The sequence below is a fragment of the Pan paniscus genome, chromosome 21 (assembly GCF_029289425.2).
Source record: "Pan paniscus chromosome 21, NHGRI_mPanPan1-v2.0_pri, whole genome shotgun sequence".
NCBI classification, from domain to species: Eukaryota; Metazoa; Chordata; class Mammalia; order Primates; family Hominidae; genus Pan; species Pan paniscus.
In genome coordinates, this window is record NC_073270.2 from 47,082,014 (window position 1) to 47,109,807 (window position 27,794).

Below are 27,794 nucleotides of genomic sequence, written 5' to 3' on the forward strand. Positions count from 1 at the left end.
CGGAAAGGTCTTTGGTCCAGGAAAGCCGCGAGCCACAGATCCAAGAGGAAAAAGCCGTTCCCGGCCCGGGCCTTGCCCAAGGCACGAGAATAAATGGACCTTCCGCGTGCCTCGGCGCACCTGGGCTCGCCTGTCCCCTCCCGCAGTGCCTGCAGACAGGGAGGGAGCGCGGCTGCGCCAGAAGGCTGATCACCGCCTGCCCCCTGCTGGCCAGTGTCAGTATTGAGCCCGCTGCCGCTCGACCAGAACGTCCCAGGGATGGAATGAAGGTGCGGGCACTTATGGAGCGCCTGTTGTTTGTCAGGCGAGGTACTGATAAGCGCTGGAGTGTAAGGATGTACGTGACCTGCTCTCAGAGTTCAAATTTAAATGAAGAGATATACATTAATCAAGTAGTCATTCAAGCAAATATGAAATTACAACTGTGGGCTATGCGAACAGATGACGCGAGGGGCCTGTCCAGTCTGGGAGATACGGGTGGGTTCAGGAAAAGCTGCCCCCAGGAGGGGACGTTTGAGCGCCAGGAGCCGCGCAAAGTCATTTCATGTCATCTCTAAAATCCTGCAAGGCGGCTTTCCCCCTTGACAAAACAGGAAATGGGATCAAATTGAGGAAGGAATTCACCCAAGATCACACCGCAAGCTGGAAGCAAATCTGGGAGGAGCTAGGTCCGCCCCGTTCCGAAATCCACACTTTTCTGGAGGTGGGGCAGGCGGTGGCACAGGGACTTGGGGCGGGGTCTGGTGGGCGGGGCATGAAGTCTGGCCCCGCCCCCGCCTCAGAGGCCAAAGGGCGCCCTGGGCGGGGATCGGAGCAGGGGCGGGGTCTTTCCAGGGAGTGGAGCCTGGGCAGATTGGGGCCTGTGGAGGCCGCACTAGGATCGTAGAAGGAGTGGAGCCGTGATCTCACCCTGTCTTAGAGGACCCGGAAGCGCCAAGTGACTGAGGGCCGAAGACACTCACCTGTGGAGCCTGTGCACGCAGGTAGAGGCGGCGGCTCTGAGTCTAGGAGCTCCAGTGGGCAGCTCCCCAGGTAGGGCCCAACTCGGGGGGAGAAGAGATGACCCTCTCCCCTCCCGCCCTGCCCATCTGTCCTGCCATCCTACATTCCTTCCTTCCTGTCCGCGGGCCTGGGTCCACCCCTAGCTGTAAGATGGGGACGCAGGGGTGGAGGGACTGGCCTCATTTTGTCCCTCTCTCCCTGGCCCAGCGGCTGCAGGCCCCCTGGACACCCAGAACGTAGAGTCTGGAGAGGAGACGTCGAAACCTCCCAGGGGAGGCTGGCCCAGCTTTACCCCAGCCTGACTGTGTGACCTTGAGGAGGACAGCCACTTTCTCTGGTACCCAGTGTCCTCAGTTGCAAAACAGTGACTGGCCCTTGCCCTGCTTGCCCTGAGACTGGGCAGGTCAGATGCTGTAGCTGCTGGGGGCTGGGGTGGCGCTTTCTCTCTACTGGGGCACTAGGAGTGCTTACTCTCCTGCTCCCTCTGGTCCTCGGTGGAGAGCCACACCCTTCATCCACCCAAACCTGGGAGCCCCGAGGGCTGAGAGCCCAGTCCTAGGGCAGCTTGCTCTGGCTTCCCTGTGCTAGAGTTGTAGTCTAGCCTGGAAGGCCTGTGAACATCCCCAAGGTGGGGTGTGAGGCCTACGTGGAGTGCACATGCTCGTTTTGCAAATAGTGGTGCCACCATTGTGCACAGCCTTGAGTGCCAAGTTAAGAAGTCCAAACTCCGCTGGGCGCGGTGGCTCACGCCTGTAATCCCAGCACTTTGGAGGCTGAGGCGGGTGGATCATGAGGTCAGGAGATCGAGACCATCCTAACACGGTGAAACCCCGTCTCCACTAAAACTACAAAAAATTAGCCGGATGTGGTGGCACACGCCTGTAGTCCCAGCTACTCGGGAGGCTGAGGCAGGAGAATTGCTTGAACCCAGGAGGCGGAGCTTGCAGTGAGCCAAAATCACGCCACCGCACTCCAGTCTGGGTGACAGGGCAAGACTCCATCTCAAAAAAATAAATAAATAAAAGAAGTCCAAACTCTCAACTGCTGGCAGGGGCAGTTCATCAGAGTATGACCTGCAGTGCCCACAGGACCAGCCTGCATGAGCGGGGCTGTCATGATGCTGCTGCTGATAGGTGTACATACAGGTTTTTATTGCATTCCAGGGCTTTACACAAAGTCATTAGTTACTCACACGCGCCTGATGTTATTCCCATTTTGGAGGCTGAGACTGAGGGTCAGAGAGATGAAGTCACTTGCCCATGGTCACAGCTAGCAAATGGCGGAGTGGGGATCAGCACCCAGATAATCTGGTGCCTTTTCTCCTAATGTCCTGTGGCCACCCGTGATCTGGGCATCTGGTTATAAAGTCTTAACCTAGGACAGCTGGAGAAAGGAGGGGCTGGATGAGTAGGAAATTGGGGGAGAAGATTCAGAGGGCTAGGGAGGGAGAGAGGGGCAGTGACTAGTCCTAAGGGGTATTCGGCTTCCTGGGAAGGTGTGAGGAGTGAAGTGGCTGATTTTAGACATGTTAGTTTGTGGGTGGAGGGTGATAGAGGGGAGCCAAGCAGAGCTCTCCTCTGTCTGGAAAAGAACAAGGAGGTAGAGCTGGGTCCTGGGAAAAGGGGGTGCCTAAGGGATAGGTGAAGACAGAGGTGGGCTCACAGAAGGCCCCCAAAATGCTGAGCAGGCAGATGTGGGGGGCTCACAGAAGGCCCCCAAAATGCCGAGCAGGCAGATGTGGGGGACATCCATTGGTGAAGTGGGGGGAACAGAGAGAGGAGAGAATTCTGGACTCCCGTGACATTAGAGCTGAGGGAGATGGGTCTAAAACACTGAGGCCTTGATTCACAGAAGGGGAAACTGAGGCCAGCCAGTTACTTGCCTGAGAATACTCCAGGGCTGGATCCGAGTAGGACCCTGGGTGCCATCTCTGCTATTCGGCCCTTTCTACTAGATCGTGGTTCTCAGCTGGGGGCAATTTTGTCCCCCAGGAGACATTTAAAAATGTCCGAAGACAATTTGGCTGTCACAACCTGGAGCTGCGGGGGATGAAGTGCTACTGGCATCTAATGGGCAGAGGCCAGGGATGCTGCTAAATATCCTACAGTGCACCCACCCACCCCCCAGCAAAGAATTATCTGGCCCCAAAGGGCAGAAACGCTGAAGCTGACAAACTGCACTAGGGCTTAATAGGGCAGAAAGCTCAGGCTTGGGCCTCCAGCTGGATGGACCTTTGCCCCAACCCCGGCTCTGCCCCTCCCCATGCTTGCTCCTTAATTCCTGGAAGCCTCTGGAGTCCTCTCTGCTTTTCCTGGGCACAGTGGTTTAGAGGTCTGCCCACCAAGTGTCTGTCACCACTCTGTCTCCCCAGACCTGTATTCAGAATTTGGCATTAGGTAGGGAGAAACCAAAGTGGAAATGTCCCATCTAGCACATGGCAGGTGCCTTGCAGATAAACTTGATTTGAGTGACATCTTAGGGGTCCAAGGAGTTTCATTTCATCCCATTTTCACTTTGGCAATTCTAATTGTGTCTTATGTTTGTGACGCTCTGACATAGACTGAAAGAATCCACTGCTTCATCCGATGTCCTAGGATGGGCAGGATGTGGCATTATCTGAGAAATGCTGTGGAGGTGGGGGTCTTGTCGTTTAGGCTCTTCCAAGAGTAGACTGTGGACTGGGAACACAAAAGCAGTTCCTTTCAAACACATGAAAGGCTGCAGGAATCACCTCGGGATCCTGTTAAAATGCAGACGGTAGGCCAGGTGCAATGGCTCACGCCTGTAGTCCCAGCACTTTGGTAGGCCAAGGTGGGAGGATCACTTGAGTCCAGGAGTTTGAGACCAACGTGGGCAACGTAGTGAGACCCTGTCTCTACAAAAGAAATTTAAAAGTTAGCCAGTTATGGTGGTACATGCCTGTAGTCCCAGCTACTCAGGAGGCTGAGGCAGGAGGATCACTAGAGCCTGGGAGGTTGAGGCCGCAGTGAGTCATTTTGGTGCCACTGCACACCAGCCTGGGTGACAGAGTGAGATCCTGTCTCAAAAAAAAAAAAAAAAAAGAAAAGAAAAATATGCAGATGCTGATTCAGTAGGGCTGAGTTGGGCCTAAGTTTCTGTTTCTAACAAGCTCCCAGGTGATGCTGATGCTGATGTTTGTTGCTGGTGCATACCACATTTTGAGTGCAGGGCATTGCAGGGCTGTGCAGAAGTGGCCATGGGCCATGCAACCAACTCTTGGGTGGTTTGGAAGCATGGAGTGGAAGGAGACCATGCTCTAGAGTCAGGAGAGCTGGATATGAGTCTTTACTCCCTCTCTCCCCTCCCTATACCCCTTCTATGGCCTGTCAGCTTAGAAGAGCTTGAATAGTTTCCTCACCTGTAAAGTCACTTAACCTTGGGTAAGTCACTTAGCTTCTTTGCTAAGTGGTCTTGCATGGCAGGCTGTCCTCCAGGGGTTCTGACCCAGGGTCTGAGAGAAGAAAGTGCTCTGTAGAGATAGGACAGTCTGGGTCTTGGCAGGCAGAGGGGCAGCAGGCCACTGGCCTGGCCAGGAGGGCAGGGGTGATCACCTGAAGCTGCTGGGGCAGGCACTGTGCCAGCTTGGAGGAGGCTGTCATCATAGCCCTGTTTTTTCTCTGAGGCCACCTCAGCCTCCTGCTTTGGGCTTACCCAGCCCTGTCTGGTGTGGGAAAGCTGGAGAGACCGGTCTGGCTGGGGGAGGGAGCAGCTTCAGTGGGCTGAGGCCAGCCCAAGGCCTGATTGTGGGTCTGAGCACCTAGCCAGCTCAGCCCTGGTCTGAGGAGCTGGGGTTAGGGTTGAAATTGGGGTCTGAGAACTATAGCCTGGACACCGCTGGGGTCAGGCTGTGCATGGACAGGCTTCCCACCAGGGAAACTGGGAAGGAATTTGTAGTTTGGGGCCTTAAGCCCCCAGCTATAGGGGATGCTCTGCCTTGAGCATCTGACCCCAGGAATGGGGCTGAACAGAGCCTTGAGTACCTGGGGTGCTCCCACCCTTGGTCCCCCATAAGTCAGCTACAATCGCCCAGCAAGACACCTTCCAACTCACAGGACCAGCAGATAGCAAGACAGCTGAGCCCATTTCTCAGATGGAAAAGTGGAGGCTCCTTCCTTCCCACTTCTTGGGAAAAGAAGAGTACTCATTAGCACAGTCACCCATTATCCAGCAGGGCCCTGGGCCTGCTATCTAATGAGGCTGCCCCCTCTTCCCACCCCCTCCGTTTTCACAGTTGGACCATCCCAGTGGAACCACACAAACCTGGGTTCAGATCTCAGGTTCCCTCCTTCATAGTTATGAGGCTCTGGGTAGGTCACTCCACCTCTCTGAGCCTCTGCTGGCTCATCCGTAAACAGGAATAATGACACCCGCTCAGCCAGCCCCACAGGGTTGTTGTGAAGATGAAATGAGCCGTACGCACGGAACACTGTGGTCATTGTCATTAGTCATGGCATTTAGAGGCACGAGGCAACTGGGTATTGTTTTACCTTGTGCCCTATTTTACAGATGTGGACATCGGCACTTGGGGAAGGAGGCGGCTGCCCAAGGGTCCCTTAGCAGGGCAGTGGGCAAGCTGGGGTTAGACCCACATCTACAGGTGTACCTCCCATCGCACAGCTGCTGCCATCTGTGCGAAGGCACTCCAAGGTGTGACACAAATGTAAACTTGGGGGTCTGGGTGGTCAGGCTGCAGGAGCTTCTTGTGGAGGAGCTGGAGCAGACCTTTGTGCAAGCCACTGCCTTTCTTTGCCAGCACCAGCCATGAACTACGTGGGGCAGCTGGCGGAGACGGTGTTTGGGACGGTGAAGGAGCTGTACCGGGGCCTGAACCCAGCCACGCTGAGCGGCGGCATTGACGTGCTGGTGGTGAAGCAGGTGGACGGCTCGTTCCGGTGCTCACCCTTCCACGTGCGTTTTGGCAAGCTGGGCGTCCTGCGGTCGCGGGAGAAGGTGGTGAGTGCTCAGGCTGGCTGAGGTGGCTACTGCAGAGTGGGCTTTTTAAGCTGGGGCAGCCACTACAGTCCCAGGACAGGACCTGGGGCCTCCCTTAGGTGGGGATCTGTCCTCTGGACAGGCTTCCCTTCATTTGTACTTTCTTTGAAGGTGGTTGATTTGGGGGTTTTGGTCTGGGAGGGTTCACAGTTAGTTTCTCATGGAAACAGACCAGTAGGGCTCATCCCAGTGCTGGGGCCGTCAGACCTGGCTCAGCTTACTAAGACCTTACCTGTGTGTTCTTGGTAAGTCACTTCATGCCTCTGAGCCCAGTTACTTCACCTGCACAAATGGATATGATTTTATCGGCCTAATGATGCTGGTGGGACAAGTCAATAGCAACTGATAATACTGTCCCAGGGCCAGCTATGTGGGAAACACTCAAATGTTAGTTTCTCTCTCTTAATAAATCCACTTCAGGCTGGGCATGGTGGCTCACGCCTATAATCCCAGCACTTTGGGAGGCCAACGCCGGTGGATCACCTGAGGTCAGGAGTTTGAGACCAGCCTGGCCCACATGGTGAAACCCAGTCTCTACTAAAAATAGAAAAACTAGCTGGGTGTGGTGGTGGGCACCTGTAATCCCAGCCACTCTGGAGGCTGAGGCAGGAGAATCGCTTGAATCCAGGAGGCAGAGATTGCAGTGAGCCAAGATTGTGCCATTGCACTCTAGCCTGGGCGACAACAGCGAAACTCCGTCTCAAAAAATAAATAAATGAATAAAAATAAATAAATAAATCCATTCCACCTTCACTGGGCTCAGGCAAGCACAGCAGAGATTTTTGTTAGCAGCAAGGTCTAGGGTGTGAATCAAGATTCACACTGAGGCAACTGTGACGTTTCCAGGATCCTAATAGAAAAGCGTAGCCTATGGGAGACAGTATATCTAAGAGGCTAGTAGCTTGGGTTGTAGACTCAGCCTTTTTGGCTTCATAGGCTCACTTGCTGTGAGGCTGCCTCCTAACCAATTACTCAAACCCCCAAAGCCTCAGTTTCCTCATCTGTAAAGTGGAGGTAATGATAGGAGCTACCGCAAGGGGTTGCAGAGATTAAATGAGATAATCTATAGAAAACACTCCACAAAGGGCCAGTACACTAAAATTCCCACCATTGTTTATGCAGTCAATAACCTGGGGGCTGGGGACACAGCGATCACAAGAGAGATCACATCCCTATTCTTGTGGATGTGAGAGAGAGAGGGAAGAACTTGGAAACCAGGCAATACACAAGAAGACTGAGACAGTGACAAGTACAATGAGGCTCAGACAGTGGGGCAGTGTGAGTGAGGGAGAGATGGGTAGGGAGCTCGGTGAAGGCCTCTCTGAGGAAGGGGAGATGCAGCAGAGCCCCCTTCGTGGGAAGCAGCCAGGCACTTGAGGTCTGGAGGGAGGGAACCCCAGCAAGTACGGTGTTTGGGGCGGCAAGGAGCCACTGGAGGACCAGCCAGGAGGCCTGTGGTCGGAAGCATGGGCGTGAAGGCCCATGTCCCTGCCACCGCTTTCCATTTGCAGGTAGACATTGAGCTCAATGGGGAGCCTGTGGACTTGCACATGAAGCTTGGGGACAGCGGGGAGGCCTTCTTTGTTCAGGAGCTGGAGAGCGATGATGTGAGTCTGTCCTCCTAACAGCACCTGTCCTGCCCACCCCTTTCATGTGCCTCTTCTGGGCAGAGCCTTGGGATTTGTCACCATCCTCGCCCTTCCCCGGGAGCACCCCACCAGCAGAGGTCTGAGGCAGGGTTATCAGTTGGGGCTGGCCTCTGGCACACGTGATATGCTGTGGGGGCCCAGAGGAAGGGGCCGGGGTACCAACTGACTCTATTTACTGGGAAGTTGGGGAAGGTTTCTCAGAAGACTGGATCCCTGAGCTGGGCCCCTGTGGGATGAAAAGGAGGCCTTCCCCAGGCAGCTTGAAGAGGAGGCGGGAGCTGAAGAAAGGGGCTGGGAAGTATAACATCTGGCTTGTCCTGGGTCTGGTGCCAGCTCCGTGTGGCTGGAACCTAGAAGTGTGTAAGTGGTGGGTGTTCGCACAGGGGAGGCAGGGCCCAGCAGAAGCCAGCAGAGGAGTTGAAACAGAACTTGAAAAACTTTGAGTCCCTACTGTATGCCAGACACTGTGCAACAGACTCAGATGACGGGTGACCCCTGCCTTCAAAGAAAGTTCCAGACTGGTGTGGGAGCTAGACACATAAACAATGGATGATGAGCCGTTTGGTCATTGCAGTGAGGGATGTTGGGATTGGGAGAGGGATAGTCAAGGCTCCTTCCTGGAGGAGGAGACATCTGGCTGAATCTTAAAGCAGAAGTAGATGTCTGCTGTCATAGACTTGGGTAGAAGAGGAGATCAGAGGCCGATGCCAAGATCTCTGCCTGGCCTGCCAGGGTGGCAGGTGGCTCTGTTGGGGACCTCTGAGGCCAGCAGTGGCTACAGGGCCAGGCTGGTGCCTCCACACCTGTTTTCCTGACCCTAAATGAGCTCACTCCAGGGCTGGGACCCAGGCAAGGCTCAAGATGACTGTGTGGTGAGCGCAGCCCCACTAGGGTCAGCCCCCGACCTCAGTTCTTGGTCTGTTCCACAGGAACATGTGCCTCCCGGCCTGTGCACCTCACCCATCCCTTGGGGGGGTCTGTCTGGCTTCCCCTCGGACTCCCAGCTGGGCACTGCCAGTGAGCCTGAGGGCCTCGTCAAGGCAGGCACGGCCTCCACTGGGCGGAGGAAGAGGCGTCGCAGGAGGAAACCCAAGCAGAAAGAGGATGCAGTGGCAACTGATTCTAGTCCGGAGGAACTGGAGGCAGGCGCTGAGAGTGAGCTGTCCCTGCCGGAAAAGCTGAGGCCAGAGCCCCCAGGGTGTGTAAGGACCCCAAACTGGGGTTCAAGTGCTGTTTCCTCTGCTCATGCTGTGTGACTTTGGGCAAGGGCCTTGACCTCTCTGAGCAGTAGTTGCTTCACCTTACCAAGCCCCTGATGTCCAGGCTCTCATGCCTGCCTGGGGCATCCTGCCTGATCAGTGACCATTTCCTTGTGGCCCCTCAGCAGTGTCCAGTTGGAAGAGAAGTCTTCACTGCAGCCCAAAGACATCTACCCCTACTCAGATGGCGAGTGGCCCCCCCAGGCCAGGTGAGAGTCCAGGTGGGCTGCAAGCCGGGACTCCAGATCAAGGTCTCAGGTTTCCGTTTGCATTTTTCCTGATGACTAATGACACAGAACCCATTTAATGTGTTTACTAGCCATTCGTATTTTTCCTTTGTAAAGAGTTCAAGTCTTTTATTGATTTTTTTAAATTGTGGTAAAATATACATAACATAAATTTACCATTTTAACTATTTCAAAGTGTATACAGTTCAGTGGCATTAAGTACATTCAGTATTGAATGACCATAACCACTATCTAGTTCCAGAACATCCCATCCCCCAAATGGAAACCCTAAGCCCATTAGGCAATCCAGCTACAACTTTGCCATCTTCTTTTTTTTTCCTTCCTTCCCTTCCTTCCTTCCTTCCTTCCTTCCTCCCTCCCTCCCTCCCTCCCATCCTTCTTCTTACTGGATTGTCTTCTTGTTGTTGATTAGTATAAGTTATTAATATATTTATATACTCTTTAGATCTTTACATATTCCTTATATATTATGGATTCAACACAGGCATAAATATAGGTTGCATATATTTTTTTCCCTGGCTGGGGTGGGCAGTAGCGGGGATGGGTAGGCAGGCTCAAGGCCTCTCAATATGTCTCCTGCAGCCTCTCAGCAGGTGAGCTAACATCCCCTAAGAGCGACTCGGAGCTGGAGGTGCGGACCCCGGAGCCCAGTCCCCTAAGAGCCGAGTCCCACATGCAGTGGGCCTGGGGGAGGCTGCCTAAGGTGAGTCCCTCTGTATCAACCCCAGGCCCTGCCTTTCAGGGGCTCTGTGGCCCCCATGGGTCAGGGTTGGAGGGACTGAAACTCGGGCCACTGCCCCAAAAGCTTTGTGGGGCATGGGCCTTACCCTGGCCCACATCTTCCTCCATTTGTCCCACTGAAGGTGGCCAGAGCTGAGCGGCCCGAGTCCTCAGTGGTCCTTGAAGGCAGAGCTGGGGCAACCTCTCCTCCTCGGGGGGGACCCAGCACCCCCTCTACCTCTGTGGCTGGCGGCGTGGACCCTTTGGGACTCCCAATCCAGCAAACAGAGGCTGGTGCCGACCTTCAGCCTGACACAGAGGATCCCACTCTAGTGGGTCCCCCTCTCCACGCCCCAGAGACAGAGGAAACCAAGACTCAGAGCTCTGGGGACATGGGCCTCCCTCCTGCCTCCAAGTCATGGAGCTGGGCCACTCTGGAGGTTCCAGTTCCCACCGGGCAGCCAGAGAGGGTCTCCAGGGGGAAAGGTGAGTGACGCTGGGTCTCTCCCACTGCCTCCCTGGCCTCGCTCTGTCCCCTGGGTGGGTGCTGGGACTTCAAGTACATTTTGAGCACCTGCTGTGTGCCAGGTGCTGTTCTTGGCACCAGCCTCATGAAGCTCACAGTGCAGTGTGGGAGACAGATGCTGCGTGTGTGGAAGGGCGTGCCACAGGCATAGTCATTGGTTGGAATGGGAGCTGTTTAAATCAGGTGGTCAGAGAAGGCCCCTCCGAGAAGGTGATGTTGGAGCTGAGACATGGATAATGAAGATTCAGCCAAGTGAGGAGCAGGGGAAGGGAATTCTAGGCAGAGGAAACAGTATGTGCCAGGGATGTAAGGCTGGAGAGAAGTTTCATGTCCAGAAACTGAAAGCAGCTGGCGTGCCTTGAGCAAGAAATGGAAGACGGCCGGGATAGGAAGTTGGGGAGATGAGCAGACTCAGATGGCTCCAGCTCACAAGCTCAGGTTTATCTAAAAGTGCTAGGAAAGCACGAGACCTGTGCTGTCCAAATCAGTAGCCACTGGCTATATGTGGCTATTTAAAATCAAATTAGGGACAGCATGGTGGCTCATGCCTGTAATCCCAGCACTTTGGAAGGCTGAGGTGGGAAGATTGCTTGAGGAGTTCAAGATCAAGCCTGGGCAATGTAGTGAGAACCCATCTCTACAAAAAAAAAAAAAAATTTTTTTTTTTAACTAGCCAGGCACGGTGGCATGTGCCTGTAGTCCCAACTACTGAGGAGGCTGAGGCAGGAGGGTCACTTGAACCCAGGAGTTCAAGGCTGCAGCGAGCTATGATCATGTGATCACACCACTGCACTCCAGCCTGGGTGACAGATAAATAAAAATTAAAAATTAAAATTAAATTAAATTAATTGCAATTAAAATATAAAATTCCTTTTTTTTTTTTTTTGAGATGGAGTCTCGCTCTGTCACCCAGGCTGGAGTGCAGTGGTGCGACCTCGGCTCACTGCAACCTCTGCCTCCCGGGTTCAAGTGATTCTCCTTCCTCAGCCTCCTGAGTAGCTGGGACTACAGGCACATGTCACCACGCCCAGCTAATTTTTGTATTTTTAGTAGAAATGGGGTTTCACCATGTTGGCCAGGATGGTCTCGATCCCCTGACTTTGTGATCCACCCGCCTCAGCCTCCCAAAGTGCTGGGATTACAGGTGTGAGCCACCACGCCCAGCCTAGAATTCCATTTCTCTGTCACACTGTGATCACATTTTAAGTGTGCTCAATAGCCACATGTGGCTAGCAGCTAATATATCAGACAGTGCAGACATGGGACATTTGTATCACTGCAGAAGGTTCTGCTGGGCAGCACTGCCTTAGAGAATTCAGAGTCAGAGGGCACTTACTGTCCACACTGCTGAGCACATGTCAGCTCTACAGATATCCTCTCTTCAACTCTCAGGCTCCCCAAAGAGAAGCCAGCACCTGGGCCCCAGTGACATCTACCTGGATGACTTGCCCTCCCTGGACTCTGAGAATGCAGCGCTTTACTTCCCCCAAAGGTGCCTGGGTTCTGGATGCCAGGGTGTCTTGGGTCTGGGCTCCTGGGGCCAAGGGTCCACTATCAAGGGCCTGTGAGGAGGGAGGACCCATCTCCCGCCCTCCTCGTATTGTCATTGTTGGCCCCTTTGCCTGCAGTGACTCTGGGCTGGGGGCCAGAAGATGGAGTGAACCCAGCAGTCAGAAGTCCCTGAGGGACCCCAACCCTGAACATGAACCTGAACCCACTCTGGACACAGTGGATACAATAGCACTGTCCCTCTGTGGTGGACTGGCTGACAGCCGGGACATCTCCCTAGGTATGTTCGACTATGGCCAAGCCCTTTTGAGGGCTGGTGCTGAGCCCAGAGGATGGGGAGGGCAGGGAAGACCGTGAGGGTGGGGCAGTAGAGGTGAGAGGCTGGGCTTCCCTGCAGCTCTCTGCCCTGTGCAGCCCACACTCCGCCAGCAGGGGCTGGACCTTCCCAAGTCCCCATGAAGCAAAATGCTTGACGCTAAGTTGTGAGTTATCCTGTGAATCCTGGGGTGGGAACAGGTTTAAAAATCACAGGTAGGGAGGAGCACTGCCAGGTTACAAAGCCAACCGACAGGAGGTGAGCAGCAGAGTGGGGAGCACCAGGGGGCTGGGGCAGCGGGTCACATGGAATGTGCCAGCCTCACCCCTCACTCTGCCTCTGTGCCCAGAGAAATTCAACCAGCACAGCGTCTCTTACCAGGACCTCACCAAAAACCCCGGACTTTTGGATGACCCAAACCTAGTGGTGAAAATCAATGGAAAGTAAGTCCCAGAGCTGGGGCTGCTGGCAGCCGGAGAGTCATTTCCCTCTTCACAACCCTGCAGCTGCTGCAGCCTGATGCCCTGTTCTGTCTCTCTAGGCATTATAACTGGGCTGTGGCTGCCCCCATGATCCTCTCCCTGCAAGCCTTCCAGAAAAACTTGCCCAAGGTAATGGTTAGAGCACCACTGCCCCTGCTGGGGAAGGTAGCCATAGACTCAGGGCACGGAGACCCTTGGCAAGGAAGTGAAGGGTGAGCAGAGATGGGCCTGGGAGCCAGGGGCTAGCTGGCTGCAAGACTCACTCTGGGAGAGGCGACACAGGTCCCTGAAGCCTTGCCTCACCCTTCCCTGGTTTCCTGGCCGTGGCTGAATCCTGTTGTATTTAAACTTGACTTCAGAGGAGCTCAGGACAAACCAGAGGGGAAGAAAAATCCAACAGATGCTTAAACAAGGACATGTCTTTAGCAGGAGGCCTTTGCATCTGAAATATGGGGAAGCCTTTGGATCTGAAATACGGGGTTTGGGAAATGGAAGTTGCACCCTTCACCTTGCCTGAAGACTATTCCTCCAGGCTGGGCTGAAGGGTGCTTACTTTCTTTATCTGCACACATTTCTTGAGTACCTACTATGTCCCAGGCCTAGGCTGGGGACAGTCATGAATAAACGAAACAAAATTATCCCTGCTCTCAAAGGAAGACGAAGTTAACCAAAGACTCATCCAGATGAATATAATTCAGTCCTGAGCACTGGGAAGGACGGGTGTGCAGTGCTTGCAGAGCCCATGGCAAGGGGGTTTGATAAGCAAGTGCCCGCTGTGCAGAGATTGAAGGATGGGTGGGCCTTGAGCTGGCCAGGGGTGGGGAACAGCATGTATGAAGCCCAGAGGGGGAAAGGAATGACGGTATGCCTAGCCTCTTTACTCTTCCCAGAACCTCTTCCCTGGTCTTCCCAGCCACCTTCCCCTACTCATGGAGGATGGTGCCCTCCTGGGCAGTGCCAGCCTGTGCCAACCTGCACCTGCCCCTCTGGGAGCAATCCAAGGCACCACACTGACCTGGCATGGCCTATTGTTCTTGGCTTGCCCAAAGAGCATCACTAACAGATGTTGACAGCTGTCAATCCATTGGGTGACAGCTTTGTCCTCTGGCTGGTACAGGGTCTGAGGTAGGACCCAGAGTCTGTGGGAAGGAAGAGGGTCCCTTCCCTGCTTGGATCTCCTCACCTTACCCAGACAGACCCACCGCTTGAGGCCCCTGAGAGACCCCTACCCCACCAGCCTGTTCCCAGCTCAAGGGAGCCCCCTGGCTATTCCCAGCCCAAGCCCACATCCTCCTGACTTGGGTCTGTAGGATGCTGGTGTATCCCCCAGATGGGACTTGGCCTGGGCTCTCCCTGGGGTTATCTATAATAGCATAGATCTAATCAGCATTTTTTCACAAGGTCAACTTGCCCCCAACCAGACAGTTATGGTAACATACAGAAAAGGGGGTTGTTCATGGAATAGGATCACCAACCTTAGGAGGTTGCCTGGGGCAGTCTTGGAGGTTGAGGGGAGTACCAGCTAAAGATTGTTCTCCCTGCTGCCACTTGGTCACAGCATAGGGAGTACCAGATCTTGAGAAACTCCCAAAGCATTGCTTTTAACTACTCTAGTAAAGGAATGGATCCACAAGATTTGGAGGCCAGGCTGAGGCTGGGTTAGAGCTAGGGACCGGGGCTGGGGGCAGGAATAGCCCTTGGTCTTTTGAGTATAGCTCACCCGAGTCATTGCTTGGAATCCCAGGATGGAGGTGAGCACACTTCCTTGGCCTCCAGATGTTGACAGCACCTTACCCTAGGGTTGGCCCAGACTCTGGGCTCATGCGTGGAGGGTCCCAAGAACAACGTAAGGTAGGAGGTTTATGTGGTGCAGGAAACACTGCCATGGCTTTCATCTGCCCACAGAGCACCATGGACAAGCTGGAGAGGGAGAAGATGCCCCGGAAGGGTGGGCGATGGTGGTTTTCCTGGCGACGCAGGGACTTCCTGCCCGAGGAGGTGGGTGGTCACAGTCGAGGGCCAGGGCCAGGGCCAGCACAGGGCGGGAGGTGGGATTCACTAATGGATGTTCTTTCCACAGCGCAGTGCCCAGAGGGAGAAGACTGCAGCCAAGGAGCAGCAGGGGTGAGTGAGACCCCCTATTGGGGCTCTGCAGGGGGAGCCTGGGAAAGATGGCCCTGGGTGCCGGGGGGTGGCAGGGAGGAGCCAGCACCCTGTCTCCAGCTGTGGGTTTTTTTTTTTGTCATTCCTCAAGCACCAAGCACTTCTTTTTTTGTTGTTTTTGTTTGTTTTTGAGACAGAGTCTGGCTCTGTCACCCAGGCTGGAGTGCAGTGGTACGATCTTGGCTCACTGCAACCTCCACCTCCCGGGTTCAAGTGATTTTCCTGCCTCAGCCTCCTGAGTAGCTGGGATTACAGGTGCCCGCCACCACACCTGGCTACTTTTGTATTTTTAGTGAGACGGGGTTTCACCCTGTTGGTCAGGCTGGTCTTGAACTTCTGACCTCAGGTGATCTGCCCACCTTGGCATCCCAAAGTGTTGGGATTACAGGCGTGAGCCACCGCAAGCACTTCTATACCTTTTCTTTCTCCTGAGAAATGGCCCCATTTTACAGATGGGAAAAACGAGGCCTAGAGACACATTTCCTGGCCCACAACAAGGAAATGGCAGAGCTGACACAGGTCCTCAGGCTCCTGCCCCAGACAAGGGGATCCCTATTAAGGAGGGGCAGGGCCTCTCGCAGCCCAAATAAGCCAGCTGACTTTGTTTCTTTTCCACATCTGAAGTGACCCAGCTGCCTAAGGCTGGGTGGAGAGTAGCTAAGGATGGCCTGACTGAAACCAAAGCAGGTGGGCTTGGGAATAAGCCCAGAGATACACTTTAGGTATTTCAGGTAAATATCTCCAAGGCAGACACTGAGGGCTGGCAACCCTGGGTCTCGGCACCCTCTGCTGTCACTTGGCTGGGTGGAGACTGCCAGCCTGCACCCCTGTGTCTGCCACCACTCCAAATGGGTTGCACCTAGAGGGAGGGATCACTGATACCCTGGGTAGGCCCTGGCATGGCGGGGACAGGTCCAGCCTCCTCTTGGCATCTCCTGGGAGTGAAGGCCCTTTGGCTGGAGGAGATGGCCTGAGAGCCAGTGCGGTCCACAGGGAGAAGACAGAAGTCCTGAGCAGTGATGACGATGCCCCAGACAGCCCTGTGATCCTCGAGATCCCCTCCTTGCCACCCTCCACTCCACCCTCCACTCGTACCTACAAGAAGTCCCTCCGCCTCTCCTCCGATCAGATCGTAAGTGTGGGTTGTCTGTGTGGAGGTTGGGGAGGGGCTGAGCTAATTCTGTCTTAGAGTCCCTCAGGACCCGGCTGAGAAATGGCTCCAGGGAGCCACATGTTCACCAAAGGCCAGAATCTATCCCCTTGGGAGCCTCCCTGATGGCCTCCACTTGAATACCTCCAAGGGCAGGGCGCTCACTTCTCATGACAGCCCATTTGTCTGTCAGACACCAGGAAAGCTGTCTCTTAGGTCCTCCTAAGATATCAACCTGTAGTGAGCCAGCAGGCTCTAGGTCAGCCCTTGGAAGCAACACTAAAAAGAATCAAATGCTAATGACAGCCCCTCAGATTCTGGCAACCCTTGGCCCCAAGTCACCTCTTCTCTAAGCTCAGTAACTGGTGGCTCCTGGAATAAGAACATATTTTCTTCATGGTTGTGGCTCCATGGTCAGGGAAGTGTCCAGGAGGGGCTGACCAGCCAGTACAAAGCAGCTGCCATCTGTCTGGTACCCTGGAGCTCACACTCAACTCAGGGCTTTGGTGGGAAGCGGCCCTGATCCTTCTCTATGGATCAAGTACAGGGTTAGGCCTCTCCTTAGGACAATGTTGACTCAGGTACCCTGACCCCAAGGAGGGGGCTTCCTATGGAGATCCCCACAGGACCCCCATCTATGGAGGGGGGTGTTTTCCTGCCAACAGCAGTCCCAGCCTTGGGGCCGGCCTGAGAATCCTGGGCAGGGAGTCATGGATGCGGCTTTGTGGGTTACATCTCAAAGGGGAGTGAAGGGAGGCTAGGGCTCCTGTGGCCTGCACTGGACAGGGCCCTGATCAGCATGGCCACCCTCTGCCCACATGGATGTGTCTGTGCATGGCTATCTCTGATGAATCCAAGAAGCATCTCTGAGCTGGGAGGAAGAGGAGAATGAGAGGCCCGAGGGGATCGAGGCCATGGCGTAAGGGGAGAGGTAGGCAGTGCCTGGCTGTCATCAATCACGACACACCCCCCTTTGTCTGGCCTCAGCGGCGCCTGAACCTGCAAGAAGGTGCCAATGATGTGGTCTTCAGTGTGACCACTCAGTACCAGGGCACCTGCCGCTGCAAGGCCACCATCTACCTGTGGAAATGGGACGACAAAGTGGTCATCTCTGACATCGACGGCACCATCACCAAGTGAGGCCCACCCAGCTGTGGGAAGGGGAGGGAGAGGGGTTGTGGACTTGCCTCCCTCTGTGCTGGGTGTGGTGGGGAGTGAGAGGAGCCCTCCCTTCCTGGTGGGCCATCCTGGGGCTGGAGCTGGGCCACGTGGAGCTGCCTTGGAGTAACCCTTCCTCTCTCACTCTAGGTCAGATGCTCTGGGCCATATCCTGCCCCAGCTGGGGAAAGACTGGACACACCAGGGCATCACCAGTCTCTATCACAAAATCCACCTGTGAGTGCCTGGGCTGGGGCTGGGGCTGAGGCGAGGCCCCCAGCTCTAGAGAGGGAGTGACAGGACAGGACATCTTGGGGACCAGCAGGGCCCACAAGGCAGGCTGCCAGGGCAGGTGCCTGGAGTGCTGAGACCTCTCTATTGGCCCGCAGTTCTGGGAAAGGCTCATCCCCTGGGGCTGTGTTCTAGGATCAGGGCCCACCTACTGGCCTGAGGCCAGAGGGGAGGCCCTCTCCATCCTGGTCCACCCAGGCCTCAGGACTCTGTGCACCGTCCAGCTGAGTCCACTGCCTGGCCGTTCTCTTCAAGTCCCCTCCCTGCAAAGGTTGGAACATCAGAGTCCCACAGTTGGGCTGGGCAGGCTAAAGCCGGAGAAACAGATGGGGGCTGGCTGGTCTCTGATGGCTCTATGCCACCCTGTCCCCCACTCTCAGAAATGGGTACAAGTTCCTGTACTGCTCGGCGCGGGCCATTGGCATGGCGGACCTCACCAAGGGGTACCTGCAGTGGGTGAGCGAGGGGGGCTGTAGCCTCCCCAAGGGCCCCATCCTTCTGTCTCCCAGCAGCCTCTTCTCTGCCCTCCACAGGTAACCACCCCTACACATACAAGCCCGTGGCCCCCTGGTGGGGAGAGGCAGGCCCACTGCCAGGCCAGCCTTAGCAGGCTGGCATTAAGCTCTCAGGTGGCAAGGAGGGTGGGGTCAGACCCCCGTCACCTGAGCCTGCCATCCCCTCTGGCTTCTTCCCTACTTTGGCCCCCTTCCCTGCTGTGGTTCTGGCCACCCCAGAGAGGTGATCGAGAAGAAACCAGAGGTATTCAAGGTCGCCTGCCTGAGTGACATCCAGCAGCTGTTTCTGCCCCACGGACAGCCCTTCTATGCTGCCTTTGGGAATAGGCCCAACGTGAGTGTGTCCCCTCCACTCTGCTGAGCCACCTCCCCAGCTGCCTGCAGGCCTCCATTCCATGGGCCCCTCCTGTCTCCCACAGGATGTCTTTGCTTACCGGCAGGTGGGCCTGCCTGAGTCACGCATTTTCACAGTCAACCCCCAGGGAGAGCTCATCCAGGAGCTCATAAAGAACCACAAATCCACGTGAGGCTAAACCCTGCCATGTTCCCCATGCCCTGCCATGTCCCCCTGCCCTGGCTTCTCCCTGGGCCCCAATTTTACCTCTTACCGGGGAGTCTGTCCCTTACTCTGGGACAGACCCATGGCCAAGGCCATCGTTTGGTGGCAGCTCAGGCTCAGTGCTGGCCCCCTTCTGCCTGTAGGTATGAGCGGCTTGGTGAAGTGGTCGAGCTCCTCTTCCCACCTGTGGCCCGTGGCCCCAGCACAGACCTGGCCAACCCTGAATACAGTAACTTCTGCTACTGGCGGGAGCCACTGCCTGCTGTGGACCTTGATACCCTGGACTGAACCTGCCCTGGCTGGCTCCTCCTCCCTGGCCCGGCCCAGGACTGACTAGGTGTCCTGGGGTATAGGAGGGTGGGAATTGGAGTGTCATGGGGCAAACCCACTGAAGGGGAAGGAGGAGGCTGCGGGTTGGTTGGCAGCTAGAGAGACTCCCCCATCTTCCCCGTCATATTTTTGCCAGCTAAGCTGCAGCTGCTCCAGGCGTCAGTGTGGCACTGTCCTGGGGCAATTAGCTTGTCATCTGGGCCCTTGCAGGGTTCTTTTTTTTTTTTTTTTCCTGAGACAGGGTCTTGTTCTGTTGCCCAGGCTGGAGTGCAGTGGCATGATCTCTCGGCTCACTGCAACCTCCGCCTCCCGGGTTCAAGCGATTCACCTGCCTCAGCCTCCCAAGTAGCTGGGATTACAGGCGTGTACCACCACGCCTGGCTAATTTTCGTGTTTTTAGTAGAGATGGGTTTTCACCACGTTGGCCAGGCTGGTCTCGAACTCCTGACCTCAAGTGATTTGCCCACCTCGGCCTCCCAAAGTGCTGGGATTACAGGCATGAGCTACCATGCCAGGCCTCCTTGCAGGGTTTTCTATGCCCTTGATATCTGTCTCCCTGTCAACCTGGGACCTTGATGTAACTCTTGATAGGACAGGGAGAAGAGGGAGGCCCTACCGAGGCTCGAGGCTTCAGTGAAGGGTGACAGCAGTGGGAGTGTGGTACAGCCTCTGGAAGGACACAGTGTTCTGCCCGCCCCTTGTCTGGGAGCCAGGACTGTACCCTCCGAAGCCAGACATCACTGCCAACATATCCCCCTTGCTGGTGCCCTGGCATCTCAGCACATGACACACACCCACACCTGCAGGCTGTGGTTCCGGCTTGGCCTGCTCCCCGTCCGGCTGCTGCCGCTGCCTCTCTCCAGACCTCCCTTAAGGACAGTCCCAAACTCAGCTGGGGCAGGTGTTGGCCTGAAAGTCCTCCCCCAGCCTCTGCTGGCCAGCTTGGTGCTCACAGCTGCTGGGTAAGCTCTTGCCTAAGGAGCTATGGGAAGCAGGGCTGATGCCCCAGCAACCTCTCCTCCCACTGTCTTTGAAGAAAGTAGCTTTAGACCGGCTAAAAGCTTTAATCCAGAGCCTGCCCTACTCTGATAGTACCAGAGTGGAGGGCAGAATACCAAATGTCCAGGAACCAAAGGCAGGGCTGTGGGGACCTGAAGAGCAGCACAGTGGGGCCCGTGCTGCTGTGGGGGAAACTGAGGCTGGGAGCCTCAGCAGAGACTGGTGTCAAGAGTCTCTGGGAACTGCATAGGCCTGAGGAACATGCATTTTCAAGTTGTCCATTGATGGTTTCGTACCTGAATTTCTCACCTTTTGTGAACATCTTGGGAGGGTGGGGGTTTTGCAGGGGTGTTAAAAGCAAGGCTTGGAGCCCCTTTCCTCCAGCTGGTGGCTCCTTCTCAGGGCCTGGCCTCATTCAGGCCACTTTGTAGAGAAATGCCCTGACCTCGCAGGAAGGATTTCCCCACCCCCAAGTGGAAGGAAGAGGACAGTGTGGGCACCAGAGGGCCCTGGAAACATCTTAGGGGAAGGAAAGGAAAAGGATAAATTTGGAGTGGGGGGGTCTCTAAACAGATTGCCTGGATTCCGTTCTTTCCTGGGGTTCTACAGCTGCCTAAGCCCTCACCTTGGGGGAGGATCAAAGGGAATAAAGAGAACTCTTGGCTGAGTCTTTGTGCTTCTGTTCTGTCCTGAAGGACACGTGAGGAGCCAGAAACATCTGGCAGCCTCTGGTCCTTAGTTCAGATACAACATCCGTGAAGCTGCCAGGTGTGAGGAGAGTTCCAGTGGGCATCACCTTCCTGCACAAACCTAGTCCTGATGGCTGCGAAGAGAAGCCGAGGGGACAAGGAACAGAAGCCACCAAGGGCTGTGGACTGTTGCTTGTGGGCACAGGGCAATGCGGACAGGCCACTGGCTGTGGGCCTGTAGGTCTCGGCACAGTTGCTGAGGCTGGTGCTGACTGCCTGCAGGGTCCTCTCAAGGCCTTACATACGGACACTGATCAAGGCCAGTTTGCCACAGCAGCTGCCCCTGCCAGCCATGCTCAGGCCCTGCAGCTGGCTGTCCAGACACTGATCTGCAGACAGTGGAATGTGAACTCTCTCAAGTCCACCCTGGCCTTCAAGCATGACATCCTTGCCTTGACCGCTGTCCGGAACTGTCCAGTTTGTGCAGCACTGTGCATGGGTTTTGGTGGCTGGGACAGCCACATGGAGGATTCCCTCAGTGGCCTCCTTAGTGCCATTTGGGCTAGCCAGGGAAGGCTGGAAGGCGCTGCTGGATAAGGCTGGGCTCTGGGGTGATGTTCCCCAAGTTGGTGGGATCTAGGGGTTGGGTCCTGGCCAGCCTGTCTAGTTGGCTTGCCCTGGCCGCACCTGCTCAGCCAGCTGGGCCTGGCAGTCCAGGAGGTCATCCCGGAGGCGGGCAATGTCCTGCGTGTGCTGGGCCAGCGTACGATTCAGCTGGTCCACATGGCTCCACAGGCCCTCTCTGGGCCTCAGTGGCTCAGTGGGCAAGCTGTCCAGGCCCGCGGCCAGCAGGCCCAGCCTCCTGCACGCACTCTCCACTTGTGCCACCCGCTGGTCAAAGTGTCCCACTGTGTGCTGAAGTTTCTGGGCTGTGTCCTGGCAGCGGCTCAGCCCACTGGCCACCTTGGCCACACCAGCCTTGAGTTGCTCCAGCTCCCCACGCAGGTTCAGGACCTGCCTGTGGCCAGCCTGAAGCCTGGAGCCTTGGCTGCTGACCTGCTCCTGGATGGCCTGGACTTCGGCTTCCACCTTGCGTTCCCGCTCATCCAGGGACGTGTTGGCAGCCAAGAAGGCATCAGAGTACTGGCTGACAGAGTCACTGAGGCCTGTGAGCGACTTGCTCACTGAGTTCAGATTGACCTTGAGCAGAGTGATCTCGCCTTGAAGTGAGCTGCCCATCCCTTCTGCCAGCTGTCCCTGGACCTCGGCCACAGTGCCATTGAGCTGCTGGAGCAGTGCTGCGTGGCTGGCCACCTGGCGTAGGAGGGCCTCGCTCCGGCTCTGCCAGGCCTTCACCTCTGCCACGAGGTTGTCCAGGATGGCTGAGGTGGTGCTCGGGGTGCACGAAGTCTCCAGTGAGACCAACCGTTGCTCTAGCACGGCCAGCTCTGTCTGCACAAGGGGCTGAGCTGACCTGCCCGGAGAGGCGCTGTCATGGCTTAGCTCCCCAGCCAATGTTGCTAGGCGCTCCTCGAGGCTCTGCACGCGCTCTTCCAGCATGGTCCCAAAGCCGCCCACTCCCCACCCCCCCATCTCCAACCTCAGACAGCATCCCCTTGCTCCACCCTCTGTCCCATTGAGCGTCTCCAGACCCTCAAGCAGCCCGTCCACACCTCCCTCGAGCATGGCAGCAGAGAGCCTCATAAGCTCATCCCCGGCCGGGGCACCGGGGCCCCTTTGGGTCTCAGTGACTGCCTGCAGGGCCCTCTCAAGGCCATCCATACGGGCATTGATCAAGGCTAGTTGCCCACAGCAGCTGCCCCTGCCAGACACGCTCAGGCCCTGCAGCTGGCTGCCCAGCTGTGACAGCTCCTGGCGCAGGGCCAGCTCCCGGCCATCAAGGCTCTGGTGCAGCCTCCGGCTGGCGGCCTGACCCTCCTCACATTGCCGCCGTACCTCCTGCACCCGCAGGTCACACTCACTCTGGACGCCTTGCAGCTTCTGCTCAAAGCCATCCAGCAGGCTCCCCCAGAGTCGGTGCAGCCGTCGGTCCACGTACTCCTCCAGCAGGGCCAGGGAGGTGAGCGGGGATGGTGGGGCTTCCCGCAGCCGCTGCAGGTGGGCCTCATGGCCAAGTGCCAGCCCATGAACCTTGTCTAGAAGCTGCACCTTGGTCCGAAGAGTGTTGCTCACCTCTGTCACCTTGCTTAGGATCTCGTCTAAGGGAGGTGTTAGTGGCCCTCTGGCTCTGTCTCCTGGGCCCACAAGCCCCTCAGGGATGACCCCAAAGCCCACAGGGAGAGCAGGAGCCCTGGGGCCACCAGTCATCCTGTTGGGATCCTCGTGGCTGGCCACCAGGCCACTGAGGGTACCATATGTTTGAGCCAGGCGCTGGACATCACCCTCCAGGCGTTCCAGCTGCTCACCAAACAGCCCTGGGCCTTTCCTTCCTGGGAAAGAGAAGAGAGCCCCAGGGGCATCACTGGCCTCACCCTCTCAGCTTGTCACAATGCCAGGCCACCCAAGAGACTTTCTGTTCTTTTTTTTTTTTTTGAGACAGAGTCTTGCTCAGTCGCCCAGGCTGGAGTGCAGTGGTGCGATCTTGGCTCACTGCAAGCTCCGCCTTCCGGGTTCATGCCATTCTCCTGCCTCAGCCTCCCAAGCAGCTGGGACTACAGGCACCCACCACCACGCCCGGCTATATTTTTTCTATTTTTAGTAGAGATGGGGTTTCACGATGTTAGCCAGGATGGTCTCGATCTCCTGACCTCGTGATCCACCCGCCTCGGCCTCCCAAAGTGCTGGGATTACAGGCGTGAGCCACCGCGCCCAGCCCAGACTTTCTGTTCTAAGCCTACCTTCTCACTGGGCATAACTCCCTCAGCTTTATGGTGGGGTGAAAGTGGGGCTTGGGGCTTGCCCCTCCCCATCCATGCCGGAGCTCAGCCAGCCTGGGATCAGTCCCCTCCCTGCCCCTGCCACTGAGCCCAAGAAACGCAATCACCTTGGAGGGTCTCCTTGGGCAGACTCACCATGAGGGCTGGGGGCTGCTCTGCTGTAGGAAGGGGGCCTGGGGCCTGGGTCCAGCTGCCCTGAAGGAATCTGAGGCTCAGGCTCCAGCTGGGGTGAGGCAGCCCCATGGTCCGTGAGGTGCTCAGGGCAGCGTTTCCCAGTGAAGCCGGGACAGCAACGCCAGGCGAGGTCTGTCACTGTCTTGTAGCCAACCTTGTATTTGGGTCTGAGTACTGTGCGGTACCTGGGCCAGGGAGGGCAAGAGAGTGGGATCCTGCACCTGAGGGCTGTGCTTCTCCCCCTAGCTGGCACTCAGGGCCGCCCTCAGACACTTGCATAAGGCTGGGTATCTCCCCGCCTCCATACCACCCCCAGGGCTGTACTTTTTCTGTGCTTAAGGTGACAGGGGTGGGTAAGGGCAGGCCTTCCTGAAGCTCACAGTCATGTTAGGGAAGGATGCAGGTAGAAGTCCCACCCATCCTGGTAGCTTGGAGAGAAGCAGGAATTTTGCCCCATCCCTCCCAAGACCACTTGGACCCCCTCTAGCTCAGGCTGCCATGAAAAATTCCACTCAGGCTGCAGTAGCACCTGGGAGAATTCAGACACAGCCCCAGCCCTCCCTGTGGGCAGGGAGGGGCACTGCCCTGGAGCTGGCGCTGGCAGCCCCCTCACTGCCCTGGGGGCCACTCTTGGCTCCCACCTGCTCCCCTTAGTTCTTTCCACTCCTCTCTAGCCTGCTCCGGGACCTCGGCTCTGGTCAGAGAGGCAGATGGACGGGTACCTCTGATTGTGAGCAGGGAAGGGAAGGTCCGGGGTACAGGCAGGCTCGCGAGGGTCCATGCCCTCACTGTTCAGCCACGTACCTGTTCACCCACTGACACACCGGAGACAACAGGTTTGTTTCCACACACACACGTGAACCTCTCCAGGTACAGAGCTGTGCATCCCATGTGCGTGCAGCCCTGCTGCTCCGGCTTCCTCTCCCTGCCCCATGGCCTGCCTCCTTGTGGTCACCACAGTCCTCCCTGGGCCTGCCAGGCCCCCCTGTGGCATCACCCGTTGCCTAAGGGGCCCTCTGCTCCCTCCTCTCCCCTCACCTTCTGCCTCTGTCACTTCCTCCTAGCCTTGTGCTGCCTCTGCCCCCAGAACCTTCCCCTTGTCCCTCTGTGGTTCCTGGGCTCCAACCCAAGCCTGCCCCTGTCTGTGCGGGTGATGCTCTGCTGCAAGCCCAAATCCCTGGGGTCCTCCTTGGCACCCTCTTTTCTGGGGCCGCCTTCTACTCTGGCCTGTATGGGGGCTCAGGTGGGCTCTCTGGAGTCCCAGAAGCCCCTTGTGGAGTTGGCAGCTGCTCTCAGCTGAAGGCAGGACTGGCGCTTGTGCCAGGGGATTCCAAGTGTGTAGGTGAGGAGTGCACTTACGTGACTGTCCCGGGGCACTTGGGCCCCCATCCACACTGCCGGTATTCAGCCTTTACGTAGCTCTCCGCTCCCTCCTGTAGGATGCAGGTCACATTCCTGTGCACCACATAGGCACACAGGGCCCTACAGGAGAAAATGGCACCCCTGGAATATCTGGCTGAGCGAGGCCCACAGAGGCGCCTACCCTCCCACCTCCATCTGTGGGCCTCAGCAGGACTCCAAACTCCCATGTCTCTTCTGTCTGTTCTCTGTGTCCCTGGGAGCCAACGCCCTTGGTCTGGGGTCCAGCCCCGCTGCTGGTCTCTGATTCCAGCCTCCGTGATGGGTGGCCCCTGGGCTAAGCACTATTTGGAACCAGGAGCCTGATGTGGCTGCCCCTCCCTGCGTGGGGAAGAGGCCAGCCCGGATTCTCCCTCAAGTGCCCTGCCACACCCCCCATCCTTCGCTGATTCCAAACTCCTTATCTTGGCATTCAAGGCTTCCGAGTCCCCACTCAGTGACTCCTTTGAGAGCACCACGTCTTGTCCTTCCTCCCTGCCTGGCTCCCGGGGAAATCCACCTCTCCTCGTAGTTTTGCAGCCCCTGCCTTTGGTCCTGTTCCCTTACTCTCAGAGCAGTTCTTGTACCACCTCCTCCAGGAGGCTCGCTGTGATGTACCCAGGCCCACTGAGTGTCGGTACTCTTCCTCCTACAACAGCTCTCAAATTCAGCTAGAATTCAAGTTCAGCCAGCACCCCAGGCAGAGCCTCCAGCCCACTTAACTGAGGCCAGTTCGCAAGCCACTGCCCACGAAACACCAGAAGCTGAGGCGGGGAAAGCAGGCTCCTTGATGAGCCACAAGGGCTGAGGAGGTGGCTGCCTGGCATAAGCCGACCACTGTGGACGGCTGTGCCACAGCACAGGCCCGGAGCCAGGAGCCCGCTCTGGCTCTGCAGCCCCGCCACGCTGGGGCTCCCATGGGGTTGCTGGGGCCAGGCTGACTGCGAGAGGGCAGCGGCCGCCGGGATGCGCAGCTCTATCTCCTACCTGGCCGGGCCAGGGGAGAGAAGGGAGGCCCGGGGCGGGGGAGCCCCGCGTGCTCAGCGCGCGGACCGCCCTTCCTCCTCTCCCTCCACCTGGTCCGCTCGCCCGGAGTCTGCACACAGCGCAGCTGGAAAATGTTACTTCGCTGGAAAGGTTTCCGCGGGCACTGCCAGGATCCCAAGCCGCCGCGCCAGGCCCCCTCGGTTCCTTTTTCCTCGCCTGCCCCGCAACCTCCCGGAGCGTAGGGCGCCCGCCTGGGCAGGGGCTCGGCCCCGGGCGCCGCCCCCTCTGTGCAGCGGCCTCGGGGTGCCCGGGGCCTCGACGCCCCCGCGGGTGCGGGCAGGTGGGAGCGGCGACGCGCGCGGGCCCATCCCTCCCTATTCCCGCCCGCCGCACGCCCGCGCTTACTTGTGCGGCCCCGGGCGCAGCCGCGGGCGCCATCCCGTCGTGTAGAGACTGTAGCGGGAGGCACCGGGCGGCGCGGGCCGCGCCAGGAGCGGGGTGCCCCTGGCCTGCGCCCCCGAGAGCAGCGCCGCGACGGCGCACAGCCAGACTAGCAGGCGGCGGCGGCCCATAGCGGCCCCCGCGCCTCTGCCCGGCCCCGCACGGTGCCCCCCGCCGGGTGTCCGCCTGCAGCGCCGCGCCGCCCCCGCCGCTGGTCGGCCCGGGTCCCGCCCCGAGGGTCTCCGGGTCCCCTTCGGCCCCCGAGCTCGCTGGCCCGGCCGCCTGGCGCTTCGCGGCGGCTGCGTCCCGCGGAGTGGCCGGCGCTGCTCGCGGCTGGGGCCGCGGAGGGGAGGCGGGAGGCGGGCTCTTTGCGGATTAGCATAAACTTGGGGCCGCGCCGCTCGCCGCCGCCAGCCCCCTCCGCCGCCGCCAGCCCCTCGCCCCAGCTCCGAGCGGACGGCCGAGGAGCCGCCTGCGAACAGGAGGTTCCGAAGGGAGCAGCCCCAGGTGGCAGGGGCGCAGGCCGCCGCGCCCTGGGAGGCCCCCCGAGCACACCAGCCACTCTGTCGCCTGCGGGCACGGGGCGAGACGCAGAGAAGCGGACCCCTGAGGCCAGCCTGGGCGTGGGCTTTCCAGGAGTCGTCCACCCTCAGGATACGCTTGTCTTCAGAGTCCGTGTGAACCCGGGAACTGCTCTCCAGGGCTCTGGAGCCGAGATGGCCGTGACTGGGGGCACAGCAGCACCACCTCCCCCGCCACCTCTTTGGAATAGACCCCAGATCATCCCCGTTTGCTCGCTCTGCCTCCTGGCCCCATCATTGCCCGGGAACCTTAGTTTGATAACTCCGCTGACCTCTCCCCAGGCATCCCACCTCCCCCTTACCCCGCAACCTCTGCCACCTAGCCTTGTGGCCCGGTTGCACCTCTGGTTCTCTGGAGGCGCCTGTGTTGCCTGTCTGTCTTAGGTATGGGTTGCACCGAGCCCGAAAGGCCTATCACCGCCCCAGCCCAGCCAAAAGTGCTGTGCTTTTCGTGCAACTGAAGCTCTAAGCCGGCTGGTCAGAGAAAATCCTCAGGTCTTTCTCACAAGGGGCACTGCCGCGGTGAAGCCAGGCGTCGTCCACATTTTGCTTGTGAAGTTGACTCTTGGAACCCAAGAGTTGGGTTTTATCGTCGTCCTCATTCAGTATCACCTTGCTAACTCTCTAACCTGCACAGAGTCCTTCTGATTCTGTCATCAGAGCGGTACTTTCCTGGCCTTGTCTCATCCACACCGGTGGCTACAGCCGTCTGTGTCTTTGCCCCAGGAGCTGATAGGT

General features: G+C 57.5%; 2 protein-coding genes across 5 annotated transcripts; one reads left to right on the top strand and one right to left on the bottom strand.

Moving 5' to 3' along the window:
- Positions 1–813: 813 nt before the first annotated feature.
- Positions 814–20,556, top strand: LPIN3 (lipin 3). 4 transcript variants are annotated; one of them, XM_008951284.4, is made up of 21 exons: positions 828–1,032; positions 5,777–5,976; positions 7,527–7,622; positions 8,594–8,862; positions 9,049–9,132; positions 9,754–9,874; positions 10,035–10,377; positions 11,810–11,909; positions 12,046–12,206; positions 12,592–12,685; positions 12,784–12,853; positions 14,630–14,722; positions 14,805–14,848; positions 15,881–16,019; positions 17,025–17,173; positions 17,346–17,432; positions 17,867–18,019; positions 18,221–18,335; positions 18,421–18,524; positions 18,704–18,897; positions 19,482–20,556. In XM_008951284.4, the coding sequence occupies exons 2-20, from the start codon at positions 5,785–5,787 to the stop codon at positions 18,846–18,848; spliced, it is 2,559 nt and encodes an 852-aa protein (XP_008949532.2). In that variant the 5' UTR covers positions 828–1,032; positions 5,777–5,784; the 3' UTR covers positions 18,849–18,897; positions 19,482–20,556. The 4 variants fall into 4 exon arrangements, 3 of the variants coding, with proteins under 3 accessions (XP_057156786.1, XP_008949533.2, XP_008949532.2); XM_057300803.2 differs by having other exon boundaries at positions 814–1,032; positions 18,704–20,556; XM_008951285.5 differs by having other exon boundaries at positions 823–1,032; positions 9,052–9,132; positions 18,704–20,556.
- On the bottom strand, positions 18,902–26,791 carry EMILIN3 (elastin microfibril interfacer 3). Its single transcript, XM_034947086.4, has 4 exons — positions 26,440–26,791; positions 25,009–25,131; positions 23,611–23,834; positions 18,902–23,028 (listed from the first exon to the last, which is right to left on the bottom strand). Exons 1-4 carry the CDS (start codon positions 26,604–26,606, stop codon positions 21,242–21,244), a joined length of 2,301 nt encoding a protein of 766 aa, XP_034802977.1. The 5' UTR covers positions 26,607–26,791; the 3' UTR covers positions 18,902–21,241.
- Between the last annotated feature and the right edge of the window lie 1,003 nt (positions 26,792–27,794).

Bases quoted from the DNA above. Each gene is read 5' to 3' on its own strand.
- LPIN3 (XM_057300803.2), top strand. From the start codon at position 5,785: ATGAACTACGTGGGGCAGCTGGCGGAGACGGTGTTTGGGACGGTGAAG. The intron at 12,207-12,591 runs GTATGTTCGACT...CTCTGTGCCCAG, and splicing joins CAGCCGGGACATCTCCCTAG to AGAAATTCAACCAGCACAGC. The intron at 18,336-18,420 runs GTGAGTGTGTCC...TGTCTCCCACAG, and splicing joins CCTTTGGGAATAGGCCCAAC to GATGTCTTTGCTTACCGGCA.
- EMILIN3 (XM_034947086.4), bottom strand. From the start codon at position 26,606: ATGGGCCGCCGCCGCCTGCTAGTCTGGCTGTGCGCCGTCGCGGCGCTG. The intron at 25,132-26,439 runs GTAAGCGCGGGC...TTTCTCCTGTAG, and splicing joins CTGCGCCCGGGGCCGCACAA to GGCCCTGTGTGCCTATGTGG. The intron at 23,835-25,008 runs GTAAGTGCACTC...TCCCTGGCCCAG, and splicing joins AAGTGCCCCGGGACAGTCAC to GTACCGCACAGTACTCAGAC.